The sequence below is a fragment of the Mustelus asterias genome, chromosome 14 (assembly GCF_964213995.1).
Source record: "Mustelus asterias chromosome 14, sMusAst1.hap1.1, whole genome shotgun sequence".
NCBI classification, from domain to species: Eukaryota; Metazoa; Chordata; class Chondrichthyes; order Carcharhiniformes; family Triakidae; genus Mustelus; species Mustelus asterias.
The window spans coordinates 84,906,329-84,930,545 of NC_135814.1; the positions used below are offsets into that span (position 1 = coordinate 84,906,329).

At 44.3% G+C, this 24,217-nt stretch overlaps 1 protein-coding gene across 2 annotated transcripts in view; it reads left to right on the plus strand.

Moving 5' to 3' along the window:
- LOC144503830 (diacylglycerol kinase beta-like) overlaps positions 1-24,217 on the plus strand; it is a 559,892-nt gene that overhangs the window by 21,511 nt on the left and 514,164 nt on the right. For both annotated transcript variants that reach the window (XM_078228759.1, XM_078228758.1), the window contains exon 2: positions 16,032-16,108. In XM_078228759.1, the coding sequence (XP_078084885.1) occupies positions 16,032-16,108 (77 nt within the window). The remainder of the gene's footprint in view (positions 1-16,031; positions 16,109-24,217) is intronic.

The following is a 24,217-nucleotide window of genomic DNA, read 5'->3' on the forward strand; positions in this document are numbered from 1 at the left end:
GTGCCATTAGCAAGGCAAACATTTGTTGCCCATCTCTAACTGAGTGGCTTGCTAGGCCGTTAAGAGGGCAGTTAAGAGTCAACCACATTGCTGTTGGTCTAGAGTCACATGTAGGCCAGGCCAGGTGAGAATGGCTGATTTCCTTCTCACTGGAACAGGAGTGAACCAGATGTGTTTTTACACCAATTATTGAGTGTTAGCTTGATATTCCAGATTTATTATTTGAATTTAGATTCCACCAGTAGACATGATGGGATATTTAACCCATGTCCCCAGTCCATTAGCCTGCACCTCTGCATTACTAGTCTAGTGACATCAGCACTGTGCCACTGTTTCACCTAGATCAATAGAATGGCTGAGATTTATTTCACAACTTCATTAGAACTGATGACTAACAGAAGGGAAGCAATATAATGGCCCATAGTTTTCTTCCTCAATGGTGGCAAATACCTCCTTCGCTGTTGCTGAGGAATTCAACAGTGCTGCAAATTCCGGTTATTATGACATAGACTATAGTTTGAAATGTTTGTCTGTTTGCCTTCAACTTGCACAGATTCGTCCAAGCAAAAACTGAGGGCTGTTGATCACAGGCATGGATCACGGAGTCAGCCCTCCAAATGCTTATATCCCCATCCCCATCCCCAGAATGCGAATCCCTACAGCCAGCCAGATCTTAAAGATACAGACAATGTGGGTGGAGGGAGCATTAAGCACAGGTTAAAGAGATGTGTATTGTCTCCAGACAGGACAGCCTGCAAGTCCAGGAGGCAAGCTGTGGGGGTTACTGATAATGTGACATAAATCCAACATCCTGGTTTAGGCCGTCCTCATGTGTGCGGAACTTGGCAGACTGTTCTGTCTGGAGACAATACACATCTCTTTAACCTGTGCTTAATGCTCCCTCCACCCACATTGTCTGTGTCTTTAAAACCTGGCTGGTTGTAGGGATTCGCATTCTAATCAGTATTCTGTAACTTGATTTTGTGTCTCTGTGCACTGTTTGAGAGCACATTTCCACTCCATCTGACGAAGGAGCAGCGCTCCGAAAGCTTATGGTATTTGCTACCAAATAAACCTGTTGGACTTTAACCTGGTGTTGTTAAAACTCTTACTGTGTTTACCCCAGTCCAACACCAGCATCTCCTCATCATTAAAAATGCTATACAGATGCAGGATGCTATTAACATAGGCATGCTTAACTCATTTCTTATATGTATAAACGACTGCATATTTTGTTTCCGCACAAAGAGGGGGGGCGGGTGGAGGAACTAGATTTTTGGAATTGATTGAGGTGGCAAAACAGGTTCTTGGAGGCTACCTCCTCGAATTCATTGCTGAGAAAACTGCACTTGAATTATCCACCCAAAAAATGCACAATCCCCGAAAAATGGCACAACCAAACTCTCCTGCCCCCCACCCCCTCACCAATCTGTTTGCCAAACTAGTTACCCTAAAATCTCTGCAGTAATAACCACTGTTACCTAGCTAATTAGCTTTGGGTGAATTTATTCCATTTTTTTTCTTTCTCTCCTGTTTTTCCAGTTTTGGTACCAACGAAACATTTTTGTATGCCTGTTTATGTGCTTTAGATTAGTAACCCTTTCTTACCCATGTCTCCTAACACAACACTATAGTTGGAGGAGCTGCAGGAATGTGTCCCTTCGGCAGGTAGCCCCTGTGAAGGCTGTGACCCAATCCCCCAAGGTAGATGCCAATATATCAATCACTTTAATGACTGAGAGACTTACTCAAGGCTTTTGCTGCTTCTGCATTTAACTTTGCTAAGACTATTGCTTTGCATTGGAAACATAGACTTATGAATGGGCATCTCTCTAGGAGAAATATGAGGATGTGGGAAAAAAGGTTTTAGGAGTCAGGCATCACAAAAAGCATTTCTTCTCTCTGTGCATATTCACATTTCTTCACAACACTGAATTATGCTTCCCCTTAGGATCTTTGTAGAAATATTTCAGCTTTTGGCTGAAGACCTGCAGCTCACTTCCACTCAGTGCTCTCTCTATCACTTAAAGTCAATACTATCTTCAATTCCTTTGCAACTGTTTGTTCCAGGCTGCATCAGGTGGCCTTTCCCAGAAGAGAAAAGCAGTAAGAGGGAAATAAAAATCCTGGTCTGAACTGGTCTTGTATATTTTAACACAGAATCCCAGTAAAATGGGTAAATAAGAATACTATTGCAACCTGTTTGGGTTGTTATCTAAAGGAAATACCATTGCATCAAGGAGGTCATTGATGTCCTTTACATAAAGGTGGCAGGATTCCTGTCCATTAATATTTGACAGAAGCCAGAGAGAGGAAATTGTATCCAGTCCTACAAATTGGCATGATTCTCGGAGTGCAAGTGACAATTGAATATCACAATCCCCCAGACTTTTAAATAGGAATGTCTATAATTCAACACTAACTCTTGACACAAATGTGCCAAGTGCCAGGAACAGTGCCACATCTGCACTCAGCACGCTTTGTCCACTAGCGCATGTGTGGATTCTCCCTCTGATGGCATCATGAGCGAGCACCTGTCATCTGGTGCCAGTACGGGCTTATGCATGAGTCGTCTAGTGTGCAACTGGCCTAAGTTCTCATTGCTTCTTGCTTGCCACCCCTTTACTGAGCCTCCATTATCCCTCGTTACTCCTTTTCCCCCATTCCTCTGCAGGCTCAGACGTTGCTGGCATTTTATTGCAGATTTCTACTGTGTGCATGCAAGATTAATGTTCCTCAATTGTCACACTTTCAAGACTTGAGCCCCTGAGATCTGACTCACCTGGCTTCTCAGTTATGGGAAAGTCATTTTACTATGGCCACTGAACTCCTCCCAATCCTTTCCGAATCCCAGCTTTTCATGCTCACCACTGCTCAGTGCATTGCTTGGTGCATTGCAGTGGCAACAATTGGGACTGTGAGCGTGGCAGCAGCTTCCGTAGTGAAAAAGTCTAGCTCGTTGTCATGGCCTTCTGGCCTGTTCCTGCAAGGCACTGTCTTTGTTGTGAAATACAGAAAAGCTTGTTTAGCTGTTTGCACACTGACATTCCCATTTTGACAAAATGGTGGCTTACTTTAAGAGTACTGCAATACTTTGAAAAAGCACCTATGTGTTAAAAGTATGAGCATTTTATAAGTTTTCCAAACCTTTTTAATCAACCAGCTTTTGTCCAATCTTTCTTTCTTTCCATGGGTCCTCCCTATCTGTCACAGTTTGCAGTGTCTCCCCTTCACACGCACTCAGTGAAGCATTTTAATGAGGCTGCTCTTTAACTATAATTGTATGCCAAGTTTTTTTTTGGCAGTAGGAAATTTAAGGACATGTGAGTGGATTGGGTAGTTTCTTCATGTGAACACATTTGTCCTGTGATGGCGATTTGAAGGTGCATTTGTTATTTAGCAAAATGTCTAAGACTAGAAGCAGTTTATGTGACAGTTTTGAGTAAAGGGGCTCACAGTCATTCACGGCACAGAAGGAGGCCAGTCGATCCATTGAGTGTTTGCTGGCTCTCTGTGAAGCAAACCGGTCAATCCCACTACCCATATAATTTCCTGTAGCCCTGCATGTTTATTCCTTTAAGTATCATTTCCTTTTGAAATGACTGTTTCTGCTTCCACAAACGTTGTGGGCAGCGAGTTCCAGGTGTTTGTGTGTTCTGCCTTTTCGTGGAAGGAAGAGCTCTTATCACAGCTGCTGAGCGGAAGAGAACTATTTCTAATTTGTTCATGGGGTGTGAGTTTTTGTTGGCCAGACCAGCATTTGTCCATCCCTAATTGTGCTTGAAAAGGTAGTGGTGAGGCACTAAAGTCCGTGTGCTATTGGTATCCCCATAGTGCTGTTAGAAAGGGTGTTTCAGGTTTTGACACAGCAACAGTGAATACACAGCGATATACTTCCAAGTCAGGGTGGTGTGTGGTTTGGAATCGAATTTGCAAGTGGTGGCGTGACCATTTGCCTTTGCCCTTCAGTGCGGTAAAGGTCATGGGTTTGGAAGGTGCTTTTGAGCAAATTGCTGCAAAAGGAAAAAATAATTCAAAATTTTCAAATCCCTGTAAAAATCAGGACCACTTAATAGCACTGTCAATGACAGCTTCCATCTCATTGCTGATGACTGAGTAGACTGACGGGGCATTAATTGCCCAGATTTGTCCTTATTTTGTGGACATACCAGTTCAATTTTCCGCATTGTCAGCTAGATCCCATATTGTAGCTGCATTGGAATACCTTGGCTAAGGACGCAGATCCTCTGCAATTGGATCCGAGACTTACTAACCCACAGACCACAATCAGAAAGGATAGGCAATAACACCTCCTCCATTATCATCCTCAACACCAGTGACCCACAAGACTGTGTCCTCAACCCCTTACTATACACTTTATACACCTACGACTGTGTGGCCAAATTGCCCTCCAACTCGATTTTCAAATTTGCTGATGAAACCTCCGCAGTGGGTCGGATCTCAAACAATGATGAGAAGGAGTACATGAAAGAGACAGAAAAACTGATGAACTGGTGCGGCGACAATAATCTCTCCCTCAATGTCAACAAAACGAAGGAGATAGTCACTGACTCCAGTAAGCGTGGTGGAGGGCATGCCACTGTCCACATCAATAGGGATGAAGTAGAAATGGCTGAGAGCTTCAAGCTTTTAGGTGTCCAGATCACCAACAACCTGTTCTGGTCCCTCTATACCGACACTATAGTTAAGAAAACCCACCAATGCCTATACTTTCTCAGGAGGCTAAGGAAATTTGGCATGTCCACTACGACTCTCACCAACTTTTACAGATGCACCAACCGACTCAAGAACAGCTTCTTCCCTGTTGCCATCAGACTCTTGAATGGACCTACCTTTTATTAAGTTGGTCTTTCTCTACACTCTAGCTATGACTGTAACACTACATTCTGCACTCCCTCCTTTCCTTCTCTATATACGGTATGCTTTGTCTGTATAGCATGCAAGAAGCAATACTTTTCACTGTATATTAATACATGTGACAATAAATCAGATCATTCTTGAGCACGTCTTTAGTATTACATCCATGATGCTGTCCGGGCCCATAGCTATTGCTGTATTCACTGCCTTCAGCCACTTTATATCACATTGAGTGAAACAAATTGGGTGTAGATTTGCATTTGCCAGGGATCTGGGAATCTCAGTAAGAAGCTGAGATGGATCAACCACTTGGCATTTCACTGAAGATGGTTGCAAATGTCTTTTGCACTGATGTGCTGGACTCCATTTGAGGTTCTTTTTTGGGAGCCACCTCCTCCCATTAATTTTCCACCACCATTCGCAGAACTTGGCAGGACTGCAGAACTTTTATTTGATCCATTGGTTGTTGGATTGCTGAGCTGTGTTGTATGTTGATTCCGCTTTTAGCATGCATGTTGACCTATGTTGTAGCTTCACCAGGATGACACCACCATTTTAGGTATACCTTGGTGCTCTGGAATGTTCTCCTGCACTTATAATTGAACCATGGTTGGTTCATGGCTTTATGGTAATGGTAGAGTGAAGGATATGCTGGGAATTGGAGGTTGAATACAATCCTGCTGATGATGATCTACAATGTCTGAAGGACGCCCAGATTTGAGCAGCTAGATCAGTTCTTAGACTATTCCACTTAGCATGGTGGCAGTGTTGCACACCATGATGGAGCGTGTCCTCACTCTGAAGGCCATACTTTATGTACAGAAGGACTGTGTGATGGTCACTCCTGAACAGATGCATATGCAACAGGTAGATTGGTGAGGATTGAGGTTAAGTAGCATTTTCCCTCGTGCTGATTCTCTTATCATACCTAGCCCCAGGCTGGCAGATATATGCTTAAGGATATGGCTAGCTTGGTCAGTTGAGACGCTTTGAGCATTGGGTCCCCCACACCTCTTCTCCCCCCCCCCCCCCCCCCCCCCCCAATGCCGTGCTCTTGTCAACCTCAGTGATTCTTCCGAGTGGTGTTCAATATGAAGGAGCATTGATTTATCAGCTGAGGGAGGGTGGTAGATGATCTGCAGGAGGTTTGCTTGCTCATGTTTGACCTGATGTCGTGAGACTCTATGGGGTACAGAGTCAAGATTGAGGATTCCCAGGGCTTCTCCCTCCTGACTGGTGGATAGGATATACCCAGGGATAGTGATGGAGGAATGTGTGACATTTGGTGAATATGCCTATGTCAGACTGTTACTTGTCTCCTTTGTGGGCAGCTCTCTCAAATTTGACACAAGTCCTCAGATGTTCCTGAGGTGAACTTTGTAGGTTCTCAGACGCGGGAGAACGGACAAACTCCACACAGGCAGTGACACGAAGCTGGAATTGAACCTGGGTCCCTGGTGCTGTGAGGCAGCAGTGCTAATCACTGTGCCACCGTTCTTGCTCTCTAGATTAATAGCCCGGTAGCATTATCATCACGCTTTCCACCCTGGCATTATCACTGTGCTGTCCTCCCTGTCTTTATCATTGATGCACTATCAATTACGACACGAAGACTCCAGTGAGTGAGGGAAACTAATAGGCTTTTATTCACAGAGAACAGGAGCACACCCTTGTAGCTGACCTGGTCTAAACTGAGGCGAGGAGGAGGAACCATCACCTTTATACCCCACTCTGAGTGGAAAGGGAGGAGTCTCGGGCCAGGTGCAGCATGGGTGTGTCCAGGCATATACATGTAGTAACAGTGGTTCACCACAATCACTGTGCTGTCCTCCCTGGCTTCATCACTGTGCTGTCCTCCCTGGCTTTATCATTGTGCTGTCCTCCCTGGCCTTGTCACCCTGCTGTCCTCCCTGGCCTTGTCACCCTGCTGTCCTCCCTGGCCTTGTCACCCTGCTGTCCTCCCTGGCCTTGTCACCCTGCTATCTTCCCTGGAGAAAACAAAAATATTTGGAATCAAAGTTGAGCATAAGGCCTTTAGGGGTGAATGTTACCAATGTTATGCAGCAGGAAATTAGAGTTTCATGAATATATAAACAACATGCATATTGTCAATACTGCCATTAGTTCCTATCCTGCTATTGTTTTGTGTTAAACATCTTTTGTGCTACTGAAGCTGTATAGTGCCATCTCCAAACTCAAGGAGGATTGGTTTTAAGCCAGCAAAAACACTGTGTCTGGAAGCTGGCAACAACTTGTCAACTTCCTCCTTCAACCTGAGCGTATTCGGCAGATCTGTTAAGAAAAATGGGTTGCCCTTAACGTGATAATCACTCAATTAGAGAATAGATAGTTTAACACTCTGTTTGTAAGTTCCCAGGGCTTCCTGAAACCAGCCGCTGAAAGTAAGATGAGAACTCAACAACAATTGAAGAGGCCGATTAAAACTCATGAAAATGCTGCAATGAATTCTCAGTATGCAAAATGACTTCCTTACCAATGAGTGTCAAATGAATGTTTGCAATGCTTTTGCTGAGAGTTTACTTTCTACACTTTGGAGGTTTACTGAATCAGATTAGGATGGGTAGTATCTTGGTTGCCTCACATTGGATCTTGGGTGAGGTGTCCATCTACAACAGAAGTAGCAGCAGAGGAGCTTGCAGCTAGAGAAAAGTGGAGGGATGCAACTTGCAGGTAAGACAGGGTGAACAGGCAGAGATTTGAGTTTCCTCGACATATTGAAACAGCAGTGCTTTAGGTGTTTCAATTTGTGCCAGGTATATGAAGCCTCCAAGATGGTGATCTATTCCCTCCTGGACTTGGCTGTAAAAATGATCATTGTTCTCAATTATTTTGCCTCTGGATCCCTGGAGAAATATTTGTTCCTGTAAGCATAATGTAGGTACCCAATGGTTTTCAGGACCAGCAATTATGCCAGTGTTGCCCATGCTGATGAATCAGAACACAGGTACTGGGGTTTGCCACTCTGGCTGGCTTTCCACAGGTGCTGGGTGTCATTGACTGAATACAGGGGCAAATCAACCTCTCCAGAACAGCCAGCAATATTCAGCAAGTTAGGGGTTTCCAGTCGTTTAGTCAAAGAAAAATGTTTCTGCAGATATTTGTGAGTTTCTTGGGGTACTCTCATGATGCTTTCATCCTGAGGCCGGCCAAGCTTGTTGATGTCTTTGGACCTGCAATCGAGCACAAGACATGGCTGCTGGGGAAAGAGGATTACCCACTTCCAACTTTGTTGATTACACTCATCAGAAACCTGACAGCACTCCAGCGAATGTCATATAACCACCAGATGTGTGTTCGAACAAGATATGACATGCTGAAATGGCACTCCAGATCAGGGGGTGCCCTTTGGTTTGCACCGACCAGGGAGCCCAGATTGGTCATGGTGCATTCTGCTCTGCAAAGGTGTAATTATTTGTGAATCAGAGGTCCAGACTAATGCTCCGGAAACATGAGTTCAAATCCTATCATGGCAGCTGGAGGGAATTTAAATTCAATTAATTAATAAATCTGGTTTAAAAAGCTGGCCATCAGTGATGGTGATCGTGAAACTTCCAGATCACTGTAAAATCCCATCTGATCTGCTAATGTCCTTCAGGGAAGGAAATCTACCATCCTTGCCCGTTCTGGCCCACATGTAACTGTAGACCCATAACAATGGGGTTGACTCTTAACTGCCCTCTGAAATGGTCTAGCAATTCTCTCCTATAGTGGTATTGAACTGCTACACATTGGTTAAATGAGAATAAAACTGGGTGTACCACGTCGCACGAGCCTCAGCACTAGAAATGACAAAGGCACACCTTGCCCAATTGACTGTTAGGTCCTCCCCATCAGCATCTGGGGTCTTGTGTCAAAGACTAGTCAATAAACCCTGGCAGAGTCATTCGCATTGAATCATACCCTAATGGTCAATGTCCCAGACTCCTCCATCACCATCCCTCTCTCTCCAGCAGAGCAAACCCAAATGGTATACAGTCAAAAGGTAGTGGTTCTGAGAGTTCGCAACATTGACTCTGCATGTCTTGACTTGAGGTCAAACATGGGCAAGGAAACCGCCTACTGATTACTGCTTACCTCAGCTGATGAGTGCTGATCGCTGCTCCTCCATGTTGAACACCAGTTGGAAGGAACACTGGATAGCCAAGGCACAGCATATACTCCGGGTGAGGGATTTTTATTATCCGTCGCCAAAGATGGCCTGGTTCAACACAAGGGAAATTCCTACTTGACTGACTTTTCTCAAATCTACTTGGCCGAGATGATTCTATGAGCCTTGAACAACAGTGCAAATAACAAGCCTGAAGTATTTACAGTCATCTTCAACCTAGGTACTGAGTGGATGATCCATCTCAGTCTCTTCTGAAGTCACCAGCATCACAGATGTCAAGTTTCAGTCAACTTGATTCATGGTATGAAGAAACAGATGATGCATAAAACAAAAGCTAGAAGCACTGCCAACATCCCGTTTGTGGAGTTGAATATTTGTGCTCCAGAACTAGCTGTGTCCTGCTTCAAATCAGCTGCAGCATATGCATTTATCTGTCAATGTGAAAAATTGCACAAGTATGTCCTGTCTACAAAATGCATGGCAATCCAATCTGACTAATTAAAGCCCCATCAGTTTACGTTCAATCATCAGTAAAGTGATGGAAGATGTGGTCAGCAGTGTTGTCAAGTGGCATTTACCAATAAGCTGCTCCCCGACTGTCAGTTACAGCCGTGGTTCAGACATGGCCAAAAGAGCTGAATTCCAGAGGTGACGTGAGAATGATTGTCCCTGACATGAAGGCCGAATTTGATCTAATGCGCCATCAAGGAGCCCTGGTAAAACTGAAGTCAATAGGAATCGGGAAAGGGGTGGTGGGAATTCTTCACTGGTTGGAATCTTACCTGGCAGAAAGGAAAATGGCTGTGGTTGTTGGAGGTCAGTCATCTCATCCCTGGACATCACTGCAGGAATTTCTCAGGGTAGAGTCCTAGGCCCAACCATCTTCAGTTGCATCATCAATGATATTCCTTCCATCATAAGATCAGAAGTGGAGATATTTGTTGAAGATTGTAAAGTGTTCAATATTATTCACAACTCCTCACATAATTGAAATGTCTGTGTCCATGTACAGCAAGATCTGGACCTCATTTAGGCTTGGGTCGATGTGTAACTAATGTTACTTGTCAGTTATGTGCCAGGCAGTAACCTTTCCAGCAAGAGAGAATCTAATTATTTCCACTTGACATTCATTGGCATTGCCATTGCTGAATCCCCTACCATCAACATCCTGGGTGTTACCACTGACCAGCAACATGACTGTAACATCCATATAGATACCGTGTTCACAAAAACAGGAGTGAAACTGGGAATTCTTGGTGAATAACTTGATCTCCACTTCCCAAACCCTGTCGACCATCATAAAAGCAAAATACTGTGGATGCTGAAATCTGGAACAAAAACAAAAAATGCTGGAAAATCTCAGGAGGTCTGACAGCCTCTGTGGAAGGAGAATAGAGCCAACGTTTTGGGTCAGGATTTTGACTCCAAACATTAGCTCTATTCTCTCTCCACAGATGCTGTCAGACCTGCTCAGATTTTCCAGCATTTTCTGTTTTTGTTCTGTCCAACATCATCCAGACTTGTGCCTTCCCAATGGAACAATTGCCCTTGCCTGGATGAGTAACTTTCCAACAACACTCGAAGCTCAATATCATCCAATGAAAAGTAGCCTTACTCGATCAGTGCTGTCCATCATCGCAAATATTTGCTCTCTCCACCACTGGCATACAGTGTATCATTTTTAGGATGCACTGCAACAATTCACCAACAGCACCTCCCAAATCCACCACTTGGGTGAACAGTGGACACATTAGAACATTCCAAGCAACACACTATCCCGATATGGAAGTATATCACCATTCTATCACTGTCGCTGAGTTGTAGCCCTGGAACTACCTCCTTTCTAATAGCCCTGTGGGTGTATTTACATCATGTGGACTGTAGTGGTAGAATATTTCTTAATGTGTGGCAACAGAGAAAATAGCAACAGGAGTAGGCCATTTGGACTTTTTGAACCTGCTCTGAATACAATCATGGCTGATCCACTACCTCAACGCCATACTCCTGCAGTCCCCCCATACCCCTTGACACCTTTTAGAGTCTAGAACTCTAGCTAATACCTTCCTTGAATTAAGTTCTGCAGTCTTTTTTAGCCAACTCTCACCTGATTCCTTCCTAATTTCCTTTGTTTAGAATATTTCTTAAATGGTGAGGTTGGGAATTGCGGATGTCCAAAAGGACATGGGTGCGTGCCTTTGTTCATAAGTCATTGAAAGCGAACATGATTAGGAAGGCAAATGGTATGTTGGCCTATACTGCAAGAGAATTTGAGTACAGAGTAAAGAAATCTTGCGGAAATTGTACAAAGCCTTGATGAGACTGACGAGATGTATTGCATACAATTTTGGTCTCCTTACATAAGGAAGCATGTACTTGCCATAGAGAGAGTGCAATGAAATTTCACCAGACTGATCTCTGGGATGACAGGATTGTCCCATGGGGAGAGATTGAAGATACTGGGCATGTATTCTCCAGCATCCACAAGAAAGAGAGGGGATCTCATTGAAGCATACAAAATTCTTACAGGGCTCAGCAGGGTAGATGAGCAAGAATGATTCCCCTGGCCAGCGGGGTCTGTAGTCAGAAGACTAAGTCAATGGATACGAGATAGGTTATTTAGTACTGAGCTAAGCAGAATTTCTTTCACGGAGGGGGTGATGAATTTTTGGAATTCACTACCTAGACAAAGATTGGTTGGATTCCAGATATTAAAGGTATTGAGAGATATGCGGATAGTGTGGGAAAATGGCTTTGAGGTAGAAAATCAGGCATGATCGAGTCGAATGGTGGAGCGTTCTCGAGGAACCCAATGGTTTTCTCCTGTTTCTGTTTCCTATGTTCTCATATTCCTATGCTCACCACCACTGCTCAGGGCCCACTAGGGACAGGCAATAAATGCTGGCAACACCACATCCCACGAATACATTTTTCAATAAAATTGTAGCTAGATGACCCCCATCTCCAAATTCTGATGATCAGAGGCTTTAAAATACTCCTGATCTCCCTCCCTCCCTCCTCTTCTATTTTTGGAGGATGACCACTGGTATTCTCTATCCCTAGTGTTTGATGCTGTGTTCACTGATAGAGGTACTGTATTTGAGTATGAGTGACTGTTGTGTCTGAGTTCCAGTGAGCAAAGTCTTTATTCAAACATGTGCTGGAGAGAGAGAACCACAGCTTGCCATGGTGCCTGTCTCGAAGGTACAGGGTTTATAGCACCCAACCATAGACATGTTCCCATTATCTCAACGCTCAACCTTGGATATGGCCTTCAGTTCCTATTCTCTCTCCTTGTCCTGTTCAGTAATGAACAATTGTGAAAGCTGTTATCGTTATAACCTCTGGACTAGCCGCCTCTGGAACTATCCTTGCCCAGGGATCCCATCATGCCTATAATGTTGGCTAAATTTCCCGTCATGCCGACAAAGCTATCATAAATACACTTGTTTGCTTTTAAAGCTGTTAATGTTCACCTTAATATCAATCTTCATATCAAATTATTTCAGTTCCCTTACTTTAGTGACTATCAGGGAGAGGCATCAAATGTTATAAGGCTGAGGGTGGGTGATGGATGGTTAGGGATGGATGTGAATGTGAGGAAGTGCATGGAAAGAGAAGGATGGATGCACTTGCATTAGGATTAGAGAACCGTGGATAACCAGGGAAATTGAGGGACTGGTCAAAAAGAAAAGAGAGGCGTATGTTAGGTCCAAGCAGCTAAAAACGGAGGGAGCTCTGGAGGAGTACAAAGAAAGTAGGAAAGTACTCAAACGGGGAATTAGAAGAGCAAAAAGGGGTCACGAAATGTTCTTGGCAGACAGGATTAAGTAGAATCCCAAGGCATTTTATTCATACGTTAGGAACAAAAGGGTTGTTAGGGAAAAAATCGGACCTCTCAGGGACAAAAGTGGGGACTTATGCTTGGAGCCCAAAGAAGTAGGGGAGATCCTAAATGAATACTTTGCGTCGGTATTCACAAAGGAGAGGGATGTGTTGACTGGGAGTGTCTCTGAGGGGAGTGTTGAACCGTTGGAGAAATTCTCCATTACAAAGGAGGAAGTGTTAGGTTTGTTAGAGAATATAAAGACTGACAAATCCCCAGGGCCTGATGGAATCTATCCAAGGCTGCTCAGGGAGACGAGAGGTGAAATCGTTGGGCCTCTGACGCAAATCTTTGTCTCGTCACTGGACGCAGGTGAGGTCCCAGAGGATTGGAGGATAGCCAATGTGGTCCCGTTATTGAAGAAGGGTAGGAAGGATAACCCGGGTAATTATAGGCCGGTGAGCTTGACGTCCGTGGTGGGGAAGTTGTTGGAGAAGATTCTTAGAGATAGGATGTATGCGCATTTAGAAAGGAATAAACTCATTAACGATAGTCAGCATGGTTTTGTGAGAGGGAGGTCATGCCTCACTAACCTGGTGGTGTTTTTTGAAGAAGTGACCAAAATGGTTGACGAAGGAAGGGCCGTGGATGTTGTCTATATGGACTTTAGTAAAGCGTTTGACAAAGTCCCTCATGGTAGGCTAGTGAAAAAGGTTGGATCTCATGGGATAAAGGGGGAGGTGGCTAGATGGGTGGAGAACTGGCTTGGTCATAGAAGACAGAGGGTGGTAGTGGAAGGGTCTTTTTCCGGCTGGAGGCCTGTGACTAGTGGTGTACCGCAGGGCTCTGTATTGGGACCTCTGCTGTTTGTGATTTATATAAATGATCTGGAAGAAGGAGTAACTGGGGTGATCAGTAAGTTTGCGGACGACACAAAATTGGCAGGACTTGCAGATAGTGAGGAACATTGTCAGAGGCTACAGAAGGATATAGATAGGCTGGAAATTTGGGCAAGGAAATGGCAGATGGAGTTCAATCCTGATAAATGCGAAGTGATGCATTTTGGTGAGAATAATGTAGGGAGGAGCTACACGATAAATGGAAGAACCATAAAGGGTGTAGAGACGCAGAGGGACCTGGGTGTGCAAGTCCACAGATCTTTGAAGGTGACGTCACAGGTGGAGAAGGTGGTGAAGAAGGCATATGGCATGCTTGCCTTTATAGGACGGGGCATAGAGTATAAAAGTTGGGGTCTGATGTTGCAGATGTATAGAACGTTGGTTCGGCCGCATTTGGAATACTGCGTCCAGTTCTGGTCGCCACACTACCAGAAGGACGTGGAGGCTTTGGAGAGAGTACAGAGGAGGTTTACCAGGATGTTGCCTGGTATGGAGGGGCTTGGTTATGAGGAGAGATTGGGGAAACTGGGGTTGTTCTCCTTGGAAAGACGGAGGATGAGGGGAGTCTTAATAGAGGTGTATAAAATTATGAAAGGCATAGACAGGGTGAATGGTGGGAAGCTTTTCCCCGGGTCGGTGGTGACGTTCACGAGGGGTCATAGGTTCAAGGTGAAAGGGGGGAGGTTTAACACAGATATCAGAAGGACATATTTTACACAGAGGGTCGTGGGGGCCTGGAATGTGTTGCCGGGCAAAGTGGTGGAGGCGGACACACTGGGAACGTTTAAGACTTATCTAGACAGCTATATGAACGGAGTGGGAATGGAGGGATACAAAAGAGTGGTTTAGTTTGGACCAGGGAGCGGCGCGGGCTAATTGTTCTTTGTTTCTCGTTTCAAGGCTTCATTCTATGATCAACTTGCTGGTGCCAGTACAGAGCGAGACTGTGGATAGTTGGGAACCTGATTCGGGGGCAGGGAATTCATATGGTGTTCGTGGAAGTGGAAATGAATAGGGTTGGGAAGCATTTTCCGATCAGGGCCAGTGTGATCTCCTGGACTCGTTTCGATCGCCTCATGGGGTCGGAGAGGAATTTCCCAGATTTTTTTTCCCCATATTGGCCCTGGGGTTTTCACTCTGGGTTTTCGCCTCTCCCTGGAGATCACATGGTCTGGAATGGGGGGGTGGGGGTGAGCTAATAGGTTGTGATGAACAAAGCATCGTAGCTGTGAGGGACAGCTCGGTGGATAGGATATTAGTATGTAGATAGGCTGGAAAATTGGGCGGGGATCCTGGATTCAGGATTCAATCCTGGACCGGGGAGCGGCGTGGGCTTGGAGGGCCGAAGGGCCTGTTCCTGTGCTGTATTGTTCTTTGTTCTTTGTTGACAAGGCAGAGTGAAGGGATAGGGTGATGCGTACAGCAGGAGGTGCAACATCATTCGCCTTTTCTAATCTTAATCTGAGAATATGACTGGAAACCCCTTCTGGGACCACCCATGGCCATGTCTTCTTTGTAGAAGTAGCAACTTTCCTCCCTTTGTTTTGGGAATTGTATCTCTGGCTCCTCACAGCCACCCGCAGCACATTAATGACAGAATCATTGAAGTGGGATGCAGCCTTTGAGTGTCCTCAATCCATTATTACATCTTGTCTTCTGTTGCTTCCAACTCCAAACTTGTGACAATTCCATCCTTGACTCTTGCAACACTGCAGTTAAGATCACATCATGTGATTTCTACTCACATCCACTGCTGCACACTTGGCGTGAATTCCAGCAGTAAAATAATAATGAGCTGGCTGTTCTTAAGTGGTAGATGCACGGGACCTACTGGGTTTCCGAGATATTGGATTACCACGTGGTTGCCCCACCTGCTCTCTCCCTTTCCTCTCTCTCTCTCTCTTCACCCCCCCCCCCTCTCTCTCTTCACCCCCCCCCCCTTCCTCCCCCCCACAAACTCCCAGTGTGTACTTAAGTTAATATCGGGGCCAGTAATTATTCTAAGTTTCCATAAATGTGCTCCACTATAAATTCAATTCATTGGCCTGTAAAGATAGTAACATTTAAGATGCATGATGTTCCAATACTTATTACATTGATAAGTAACGAGGGTGGGACCTTCTCAATGTTTCGATAGGTTCCCAGATCAGTTCAAGGATCAGTGAACAGCAGTTTGCAGTCGGTCAATTTTGGGAGAGTTAGGAGCAGGGGAAATAAGCTCCATGCAGCCATAACTGTTAATGTAAGCGTACTTATGACACTAAAATAAACTTTAATTTTTTTCATGAAATTTCCTTTACAGATTCTTCAAAGAAACTGAAGGATGTGCTGGAGGAGTTTCATGGGGATGGGGTGCTATCCAAATATAACCCAGAACAGGTAACAACAACTTCCACTCCTGTTAAAGGTTTTTCTGTAGTTTAACCCATGCAGTTCTTTGCAGCACGGTGGCCCAGTGGTTAGCACTGCAGCCTCACAGCACCAGGGACCCAGGTTCGATTCCCGGCATATTCTCCCTGAGTCCGTGTGGGTTTCCCCCGGGTGCTCACCGCGGTTTCTTCCCACAGCCCAAAAGACGTGCTAGTTATGTGCATGCTAAATTCTCTCGCCATGTACCCGAACAGGTGCCCGATTGATGCGACCAGAGGATTTCCGCTGTAACTTCATTGCAGTGTTAATGTAAGCCTACTTGTGACACAAATAAATAAACTTGAGAACCTTAGCTTTCAAAATAACTGTTTCCTGTGAAGTAAAACAAAATAGAAAGTAGAAGGTTTTTATCAACTTGCAATGTCACCTTTGTGTGAACTTTATCCATCCGATACCTGATTGTTTCAATGATGATCCTTTTCCAATAACAGTTGTGGAAGTATTATTTTTATTGCTATGTTTTCTGTATTTTATTGATTACACTTATCATTGCTCCTATTCTTAATGGTAATTTAGATTGCAATCTTAGATTGCTAAGATTGCAATTGTTAATTTTGCCTTTCATCAGAATGTAGCTTACTTAATTAGTGACATGCATGAACTAATAAAACTATGTATTCCTTTTAGCAGAATAGCATGAAACTGTAAAGATGAACAGCAGATTATGATTTTGTTATACAATTTACCTAATAATTTTAACTCTGAAAAGAATGTTTCATTTACCATAGGCAGGCATGGTTCCACTCTCAAGCCCATTTTCCAAATTCACAAGTGATGAATTCTCATTTTGGTTTAACAAAGTCAAAATGGCATTTTTTGTGCATTAACATCTTAGCTGTTTCAAGGTTGCTGTTAAGATACTTATGTTCATTCAAAATGGTTTTGTATTCTTGCTTTGTTTGCTCTTTGAACATTTTATGACTTTGTTTCTTCCAGTCCCATTTCAAATGAGCTCCTTTCAATCTTGTTTGAGCCCGTCAATCACTTCCTCCCTCTGGAGTTTCATAGTTTGCTCTAACCCTTCAATCTTTTGTACAATTTATGAACTATCTCAGTCCAGTTTTTGGGCAGGTTTTGAATGGTATTTAGAAACTGTTCACTTGCCTGTATTCCAACTGCTACATTTTGTGTAATTTACTGACGAGCACTTTTAAATCAGCGTCTCTGGTATCAAGAAGAGGAGGTAGTTTTAAGTGATTCATGTTTGTATTATTGGATGTTAGAAATAAGGTATAGATTTAAGTGAGTTTAATTTAGTGTTTCTGTGTGGGAAAGGGTAAAAACTCCTAGTTAGATTCATGTTAAACTGGTGTTTTCATGTATGCAGGGGTTTTTGGTTTCAGTTCAAACTGAGACTGTATTGTGTGCAAGAATTTATGACGTGAAAAGTAAACATGAGCTTGGAGAAAGAATGAAATGATGCTTAGCAACCAGGTGCCACTTTAAGAGAGACAGACCTTGTGCTTGTGTTTTAGCTGAACTTTGGCAGATGGAGCTCGGAAGCCAGAGTGAGAACAGCTCTTAGCCCTGACAGGAACAGAAGCCAGAAAAGGGAGCTGCAAAAAGCAAACTGCCCAAAAAGAACACCAGAAACTAAAGAACAGCTCGTTAGCGAAATTAGAGAATTAACATAAACGTTCCAGGAAGTTTAAAGTCGAAAAGGAGCAAAGAGAAACTGGATTTGAAACGGGGTACTTGCTTATTGAAGTTAAAGACAAAGCTGGAAAGTAAAGCAATTGGTAAAGTCGGCTAGCGGGAAGCCAGGGACAAATCTGAAGCAATCATTGTATGTTTTCAAGAAGGAGTTAGATACAGATCTTGGGGCAAAGCAATCAAAGGAAATGGGGAGAAGGCGGACTCAGGCTGTTGAGTTGGATGAACGGTCATGATCATAATGAATGGCAGAACAGGCTTGATGGGCCAAATGGCCTATTCCTGCTCCTATTTTCTGTGTTTCTATATATGGATTCTTGTTCATACTTCCAGTCTTTGAAACAGTAGTGTTCTGTTGGAGACTGCCTGAGTTTTGTGTGGAGGTTTGAATGTATATGGTAGTTCGAGGCACTGAAAGGAGAGTTGAAAAAACCTGGAGTTGGACCCTTGAGGCACGGTGGCAGAGTGATTAACACTGCTGCCTCACAGTGCCAGGGAACCAGATTCGATTATGGCTTTGGGTGACTGTGTGAAGTTTGCATGTTTTCCTTGTGTCAGTGTGGATTTCCTCTGGGTGCTCCGGTTTCCTCCCACAGACCCAAGATGTGCAGGTTAGGTGGATTGGCCACGGTAAATGAGCAGGGCTATGGGAATAGGGTGGAGAATTGGGCCTAGGTTGAGTGCTCTTTCGGAGGGTGTAGACTCGAAGGGCCAATCACCTACAGTGCAGGAGGCCATGATTCTATGATTTCCATTAAGGCTCCAATTGTTTCATTTGTTGCTAGTACTGACTAATGGATTTCAAGGCAAGGACACTGCCGGGTGCCCACTGCCCGACCATACTCCCAACCACCCGGGGGCTTCAATGGCCTCCGAGTCCCCTGGTATGGCCATCGCACCTAGTCTCCGCTACTGATTCGAGCCCATGTGTCGTGGTCACCCGATGGGGGGCGGATGTGTACCGACCTCGCTAATGAGATTTAAATCAAGTCAATCTCATGTTAATCATGATCTGGTTTGCGCCAGTAGAAAGGAGCCGGGACTTTTGCAAACTGTTTGTGCAGAGCATGAACTGATTTTACATTTTCAGTTTGTAATTTTTTAAACAGAAATAGTTCATAGCTTCACAGCGCCAGGGACCCAGGCTCAACTCCCAGCTTGGGTCGCTGTCTGTGTGGAGTTTGCACGTTCTCCCCGTGTCTGCATGGGTTTCCTCCAGATGCTCTGGTTTCCTCCCACAGTCTGAAAGACATGCTGGTTAGGTGCATTGACCTGAACAGGTGCTGGACTGTGGCAACTAGGGGAATTTCACAGTAACTTTATTGCAGTGTTAATGTAAGCCTTACTTGTGACTAATAAACAAACTTTAAAACTTTCTTTTGCATTTTGAACTTGAATTTCCTTTTTAAATGAATGATGGTAAATATAATCAGAACAAAAATCTTTCAGTAGGAATGTGTATTTGAGGACAGAGGGAAATTTTGAAAAAAATATTAAAATATAGAGTAATCGAGTGCAGCAACACTATAATACACTGAGGATAAGCAGGGCACGTAGATTTTAATGCATTCAATGGATTGTAATGGAGGGTTTATTCATTGGGCCGGTTTTACCATTTGGAGTCTAAGGGCCGGATCCGGGCGTAGTGCAGATCCGAGCCCGGAATCCTCTTTGCAGCGCGCCCATACGTTTTTTGCCGGCTCCAGTCTGATCCGCGCAGTGGGGCGGGGCTTAGCACTGCCGGACCGATCGGAGCTCTGAACTGCGCATGCGCAGTTTGAAAAAAATTCTGAAGCAGCGCGCCTGGGCGTGAAAGAAAAAGACAGCAGTGAGAGCAGAGAGGTGGGGAGGATGGACTTGGGAGAGTCTTGCAAACTGAAAATAATGTAGCATTTTCTTTGTGCTGCCTAATTATCGATGGGAAAGGTAATTAAACTACAGTGTCCTACTGAGCAATTAGTGACCTGTATAATATATTTGTGATCTGTAACTGGATTGTTGATGTCCCTGTAGCCATGAGCCAGGTGCTCAAATGTTCAGAGTCATGTGGTGAACTTGGAAGAATTGGCCCCGTGGTGGAACTTGGTTGGAAATAAGATTCAAGGAGATTACTAAATGTGGGAAATCAACCATAGTGAAAAGAAGTTTGTATTGGCAACTCTTCTCTCACATTCCGTGGCAGACGTGCCCCTACTTATGAATGTGATTTGCATGGGCAACGTTGGGTGCAGCTACTCTGCCTCTGGAGCAGCCTTGGATCCTTTCTGTCATCTTGTTTTCACCTGAACATTGCACAGAATTAGAGGAATTCCCTTTGGAAGATAATGTCAAAATTATAATCGCAGGAACTAAAAACCTGACAATCAAAAATTTGGGAAAATATTTCAAAATATATATCCCCCCATCCATATTTTGACATCAACAATCCAGTTACAGATCACAAATGTATTATACAGGTCACTAATTGCTCACTAGGACACTGTAGTTTATTTACCCTTCCCATAGATAATTAGGCAGCACAAAGAAGATGCTACATTATTTTCAGTTTGCAAGACTCTCCCAAGTCCAACCTCCCAACCCCCCCCCACCCCCCAACCAGAGATCCATCTGAGCCCGCTCCGACGGAAGGCCAGGAAGGTGCTGCAGGCTCTCGAAGGACTGCAGGTCGGAAGGATGGTGGAGGGAGACCAGCGATCGAGGTAGGTTGGGGGTGTGCTCTGCCGAGGGGGTCCTGCCTCCCGGGGGGGGGGGGGGGGAAGGGGGGTCTACCGAGGCGGGCCTGCCTCCCAGGGGGGGTCCGATCCTGTGTGTGGGGGGTGGGGGGGGGCCTGCCTCCCTCCCTCCCTCCCAGGGGGGTGTGATCTGGGGGGGGGGGTGGTCTGACGAGGTGGTTAGCAGGGGTGTCTGCGAAGGATGGTCGAGGTGGATGGTGACTTCACAAGGGCAGAGAGGGCTTCGGAGGTTCCCCTGCAGAATAGAAATCCACTTCGGATTTTTATTCGGCAGGTCGCTTACAGCGCGGATCAGGAATGGACCAGAATACGGTAAAGTGGGATTTGGCGGTACAGTTGGGTGCGCGGTTCATTAAGTCGATTTAAATGCATGATAATGCATTTAAATCATTGGGCCGCCCGATTCGGGCGCGGACCGGACCCGCGCCCGAATCAGGTGTCGGTAAAGCCGCGATCTGCTCGGATTCAGATGCAGATCCCGTTAAAGGCCCGACTCCCAACTTTACCATGATTTTGCGCCCGAAAACGGGCGTGAATTATTGGTAAAATAGGGCCCATTGTGTGGATATGGGAATTGCCAGCAAAGCCAGCATTTATTTCCCATCCCTAGTTACCCTAGAGAAGGTGGCGATGAACTAATTCTTGAACCGCTGCAGCCCATGTTGTGAACATATTCCCAGAGTGTTTTGTAGGGAGTCCTGGATTTTAACCCTGCAGCATGTGAACTGAAGAGTTAATGGTCTTCCCATGTACATGCTGCCCTTGTCCTTCTGGTTGATGGAGCTTACAAGTTTGAGATGTTGTCAAAGCAATCTTGGTGAGTTTCTGCTGTGCATCCTGTAGATAGTCCACACTGCTGATATTGTATGGTGGTGAGGGGAATGGGGAGTTGAAGATGGTGGTTGCACAATAGAGTATTTGGACTGCTTTGTCCTGGATGTTGTCGAGCCTCTTGGGTATTGTTGCATCTGTGCACAACAAGGAAAGTCGAGAGTAACATGTCACGCTCTGACTTGTGCTTTTTAGATGGCTGAGAAAGACATTGAGATGAAGGAGGTGAGCTACTTGTCATATAATACCCAGTCCCTGACCTGCTGTAGTAGCTGTAGCATTTATGTGGCTAGCTCAATTGAGATTCTGGTCAGTGTTGACCACCAGGATGTTGATGGTTGTTGGTGTTCAGCTATGGCAATAGCATTTACTCTCCAAGGGAATTAGTTAGACTATCTCTTGTTGAAGATCTTCATTGTGGTGTGAATGCTGCATGCCATAATTGAGCACAAGCCTCAATGTTACCCTGGTCTTTTTGCATGTGAGGAAGCACTGCTTTATTATCTGAAGAATTGCAAATGGAGCTGAACACGACAATCACCAGTGAAGAGCCTGACGAATTATCTTAACCTGGAAGAAACAGCAATGATGAAGCAGCTAAAGATGTTTGAGTCTAGGATGCCACCTGAGGATCTCCTGCAGTGAGTTCCTGGAGAGGAAGTAATTGACCAGCAACAAGTAAAACTCTCTTGCTTTTTGCTGGATATGATTTCAGCCATTGGAGGGTTTCCACTTGAGTTGAACTTGGGTTGGGTTTTACTGGGCTCCTTGTTGCAACCCCAACACTTGGTCAAATACAGCCTTGATATCAAGGACATTTGTATTCATCGCACCTCTGGAATTCAGCAGCCATGTCCAGTGTTGAACCAAGAGTGCACTGAAGACAAGTGGTGAGTGGGCTTTGACTAAACTCAAACTGAACATTGATGAGCAAATTATTGGTGAGTAAAGGATAAGCATTGAACTGCTGACGACTCCTATCATTTTGCAGATTGTCCACGTTGGACAATTTCCCTGTTTCTCAGCACAGATTGTTTTGTTACACCTTTATTTCAAATTTGAAATTTATTTTTCTGTCAAGGGCACAAGTATCAGCATTTTGCTGGGTGAACTTGTGAGAGGACAGCTTCTTGTTCAGTATTTATTCTGTAATTCTATTCTTTGTATTTCCATTGTAAAGAATACCTTTAGTATGTTGCTAATGGGAGTGGCAGCAATAACAAACTGAACAACAGAGCATTGTGATCTCACAGCATTGAGCTGGTGAGATGTATTCCAAATAAACCGTGATTGCACTTACCATGAAAGTCAGTCTGGTATTTTAAAAGCATTCTTCAGTTAATTTCAGATAGGGGTATAGAATGTACATTAAAATGATACTGCTATTTAAAATGTTAAGGTATAATTGTAGTAATATGAAAGCAAAATACTGCAGATGCTGGAATCTGAAGGTCTGAGCAGGTCTGACAGCATCTTTGGAGAGAGAATAGAGCTAATGTTTTGAGTCTGGATGACCCTTTGTCAGAGCTGGTATAATAATAGGATGATTACAGCACAGAAGGAGACTCTTCGGCCAATTGCGCCCTGCCAGTTCTCTGCAAGAGCAATTTACCTAGTCCCTGGATCCCCACATTTTCTTTTCTTTTTTAATTCCCTTTGGAAAGCCGTGATTAAATCTACTTCCATCATCCTTCCAGGCAATGAATTCCAGATGCTAAGCAGTTGCTGGGCTTTTAAAAAAAGTTTCCTGTCTTTTGCCTTTGTTTTTTTTTTACCAATCAGGTTAAATCATCCGGTTCCCAATCCTCCCGCCAGTGGGGGCAATTTATCTCTACTCTTTCTAGGCCCCTCATGATCTTGGATACCTTGTTCAATATCATCTCAAACCTCTCTAAGCACTGTAACCCAACTTCATCAATCTATTCATGAAACTGAAGACATTGTCCTCTAATCTCTTGTACACTTTTGTCCCTGGGTTTAATCAATTGAACCCACAGGTTACCTAGACAGGGAGAGGCTAAACTGGACCAGAGCCGCTTAGCCCTATGACCAAAGGACCTGTCACTCTCAGACATCCAACATTCCGCAGCAAATAGACCGAGTAGTTGGACCTTTATTCACTCCTGTGTACTAACCACCACATAAGACACCAAGACTCTTTGGAGAATATCTGGTCAAGAGTTGGACAAGCAGAGTTCTGAAAAAGAAATGCCTGATCCCCAACAGAGGAAAATACAAAACTACCTAGACTTTCCCATAAAGACAGATTTTGAACCTTCCCAAGTCAACCTACACATTCCAACCTCAGGAAAGAAAATTCATCCTTGTTGATGCTCCGCCCCAGATTTAAACCACAAAAAGACTTGATGGGCTGAGTAGCCTCCTTCTGCACTGTAAGGATTCTATTCTATGGATTCTTATCCATGTTTCTTACTTCCTATTCCTCCTTCATAAGATCATTTTTAAAAAATAAATAGAATTCATTTTTCCCTGAGGCCACAAGGATTTTGAGGGATACAAATCTGATCTGCATATTCTTTTCATAAAATATTTCAAGTTCATCACTATCTAATAATTTCATGCTGGACAAAGATATGAAATGGTTGAATCTATGTCTCTGTGACCCTAAACAAAAGAAGCTACCTGGCGATATCGGTGAAACTTACACATCGTTTAACCTGAAGTGATACTAATGATCACCTGTGGGCTGCATAGACCAAATTTAAAGAGAGCTATACAAACGCCATCTGCATTTCATAACATGGGCTGTCCAACAGGTTTCCAATCGTCTACTAAGAAAAAGGGACCCGTAGCCTTCCTTTCAATTCTCAGTGGTTGGGAT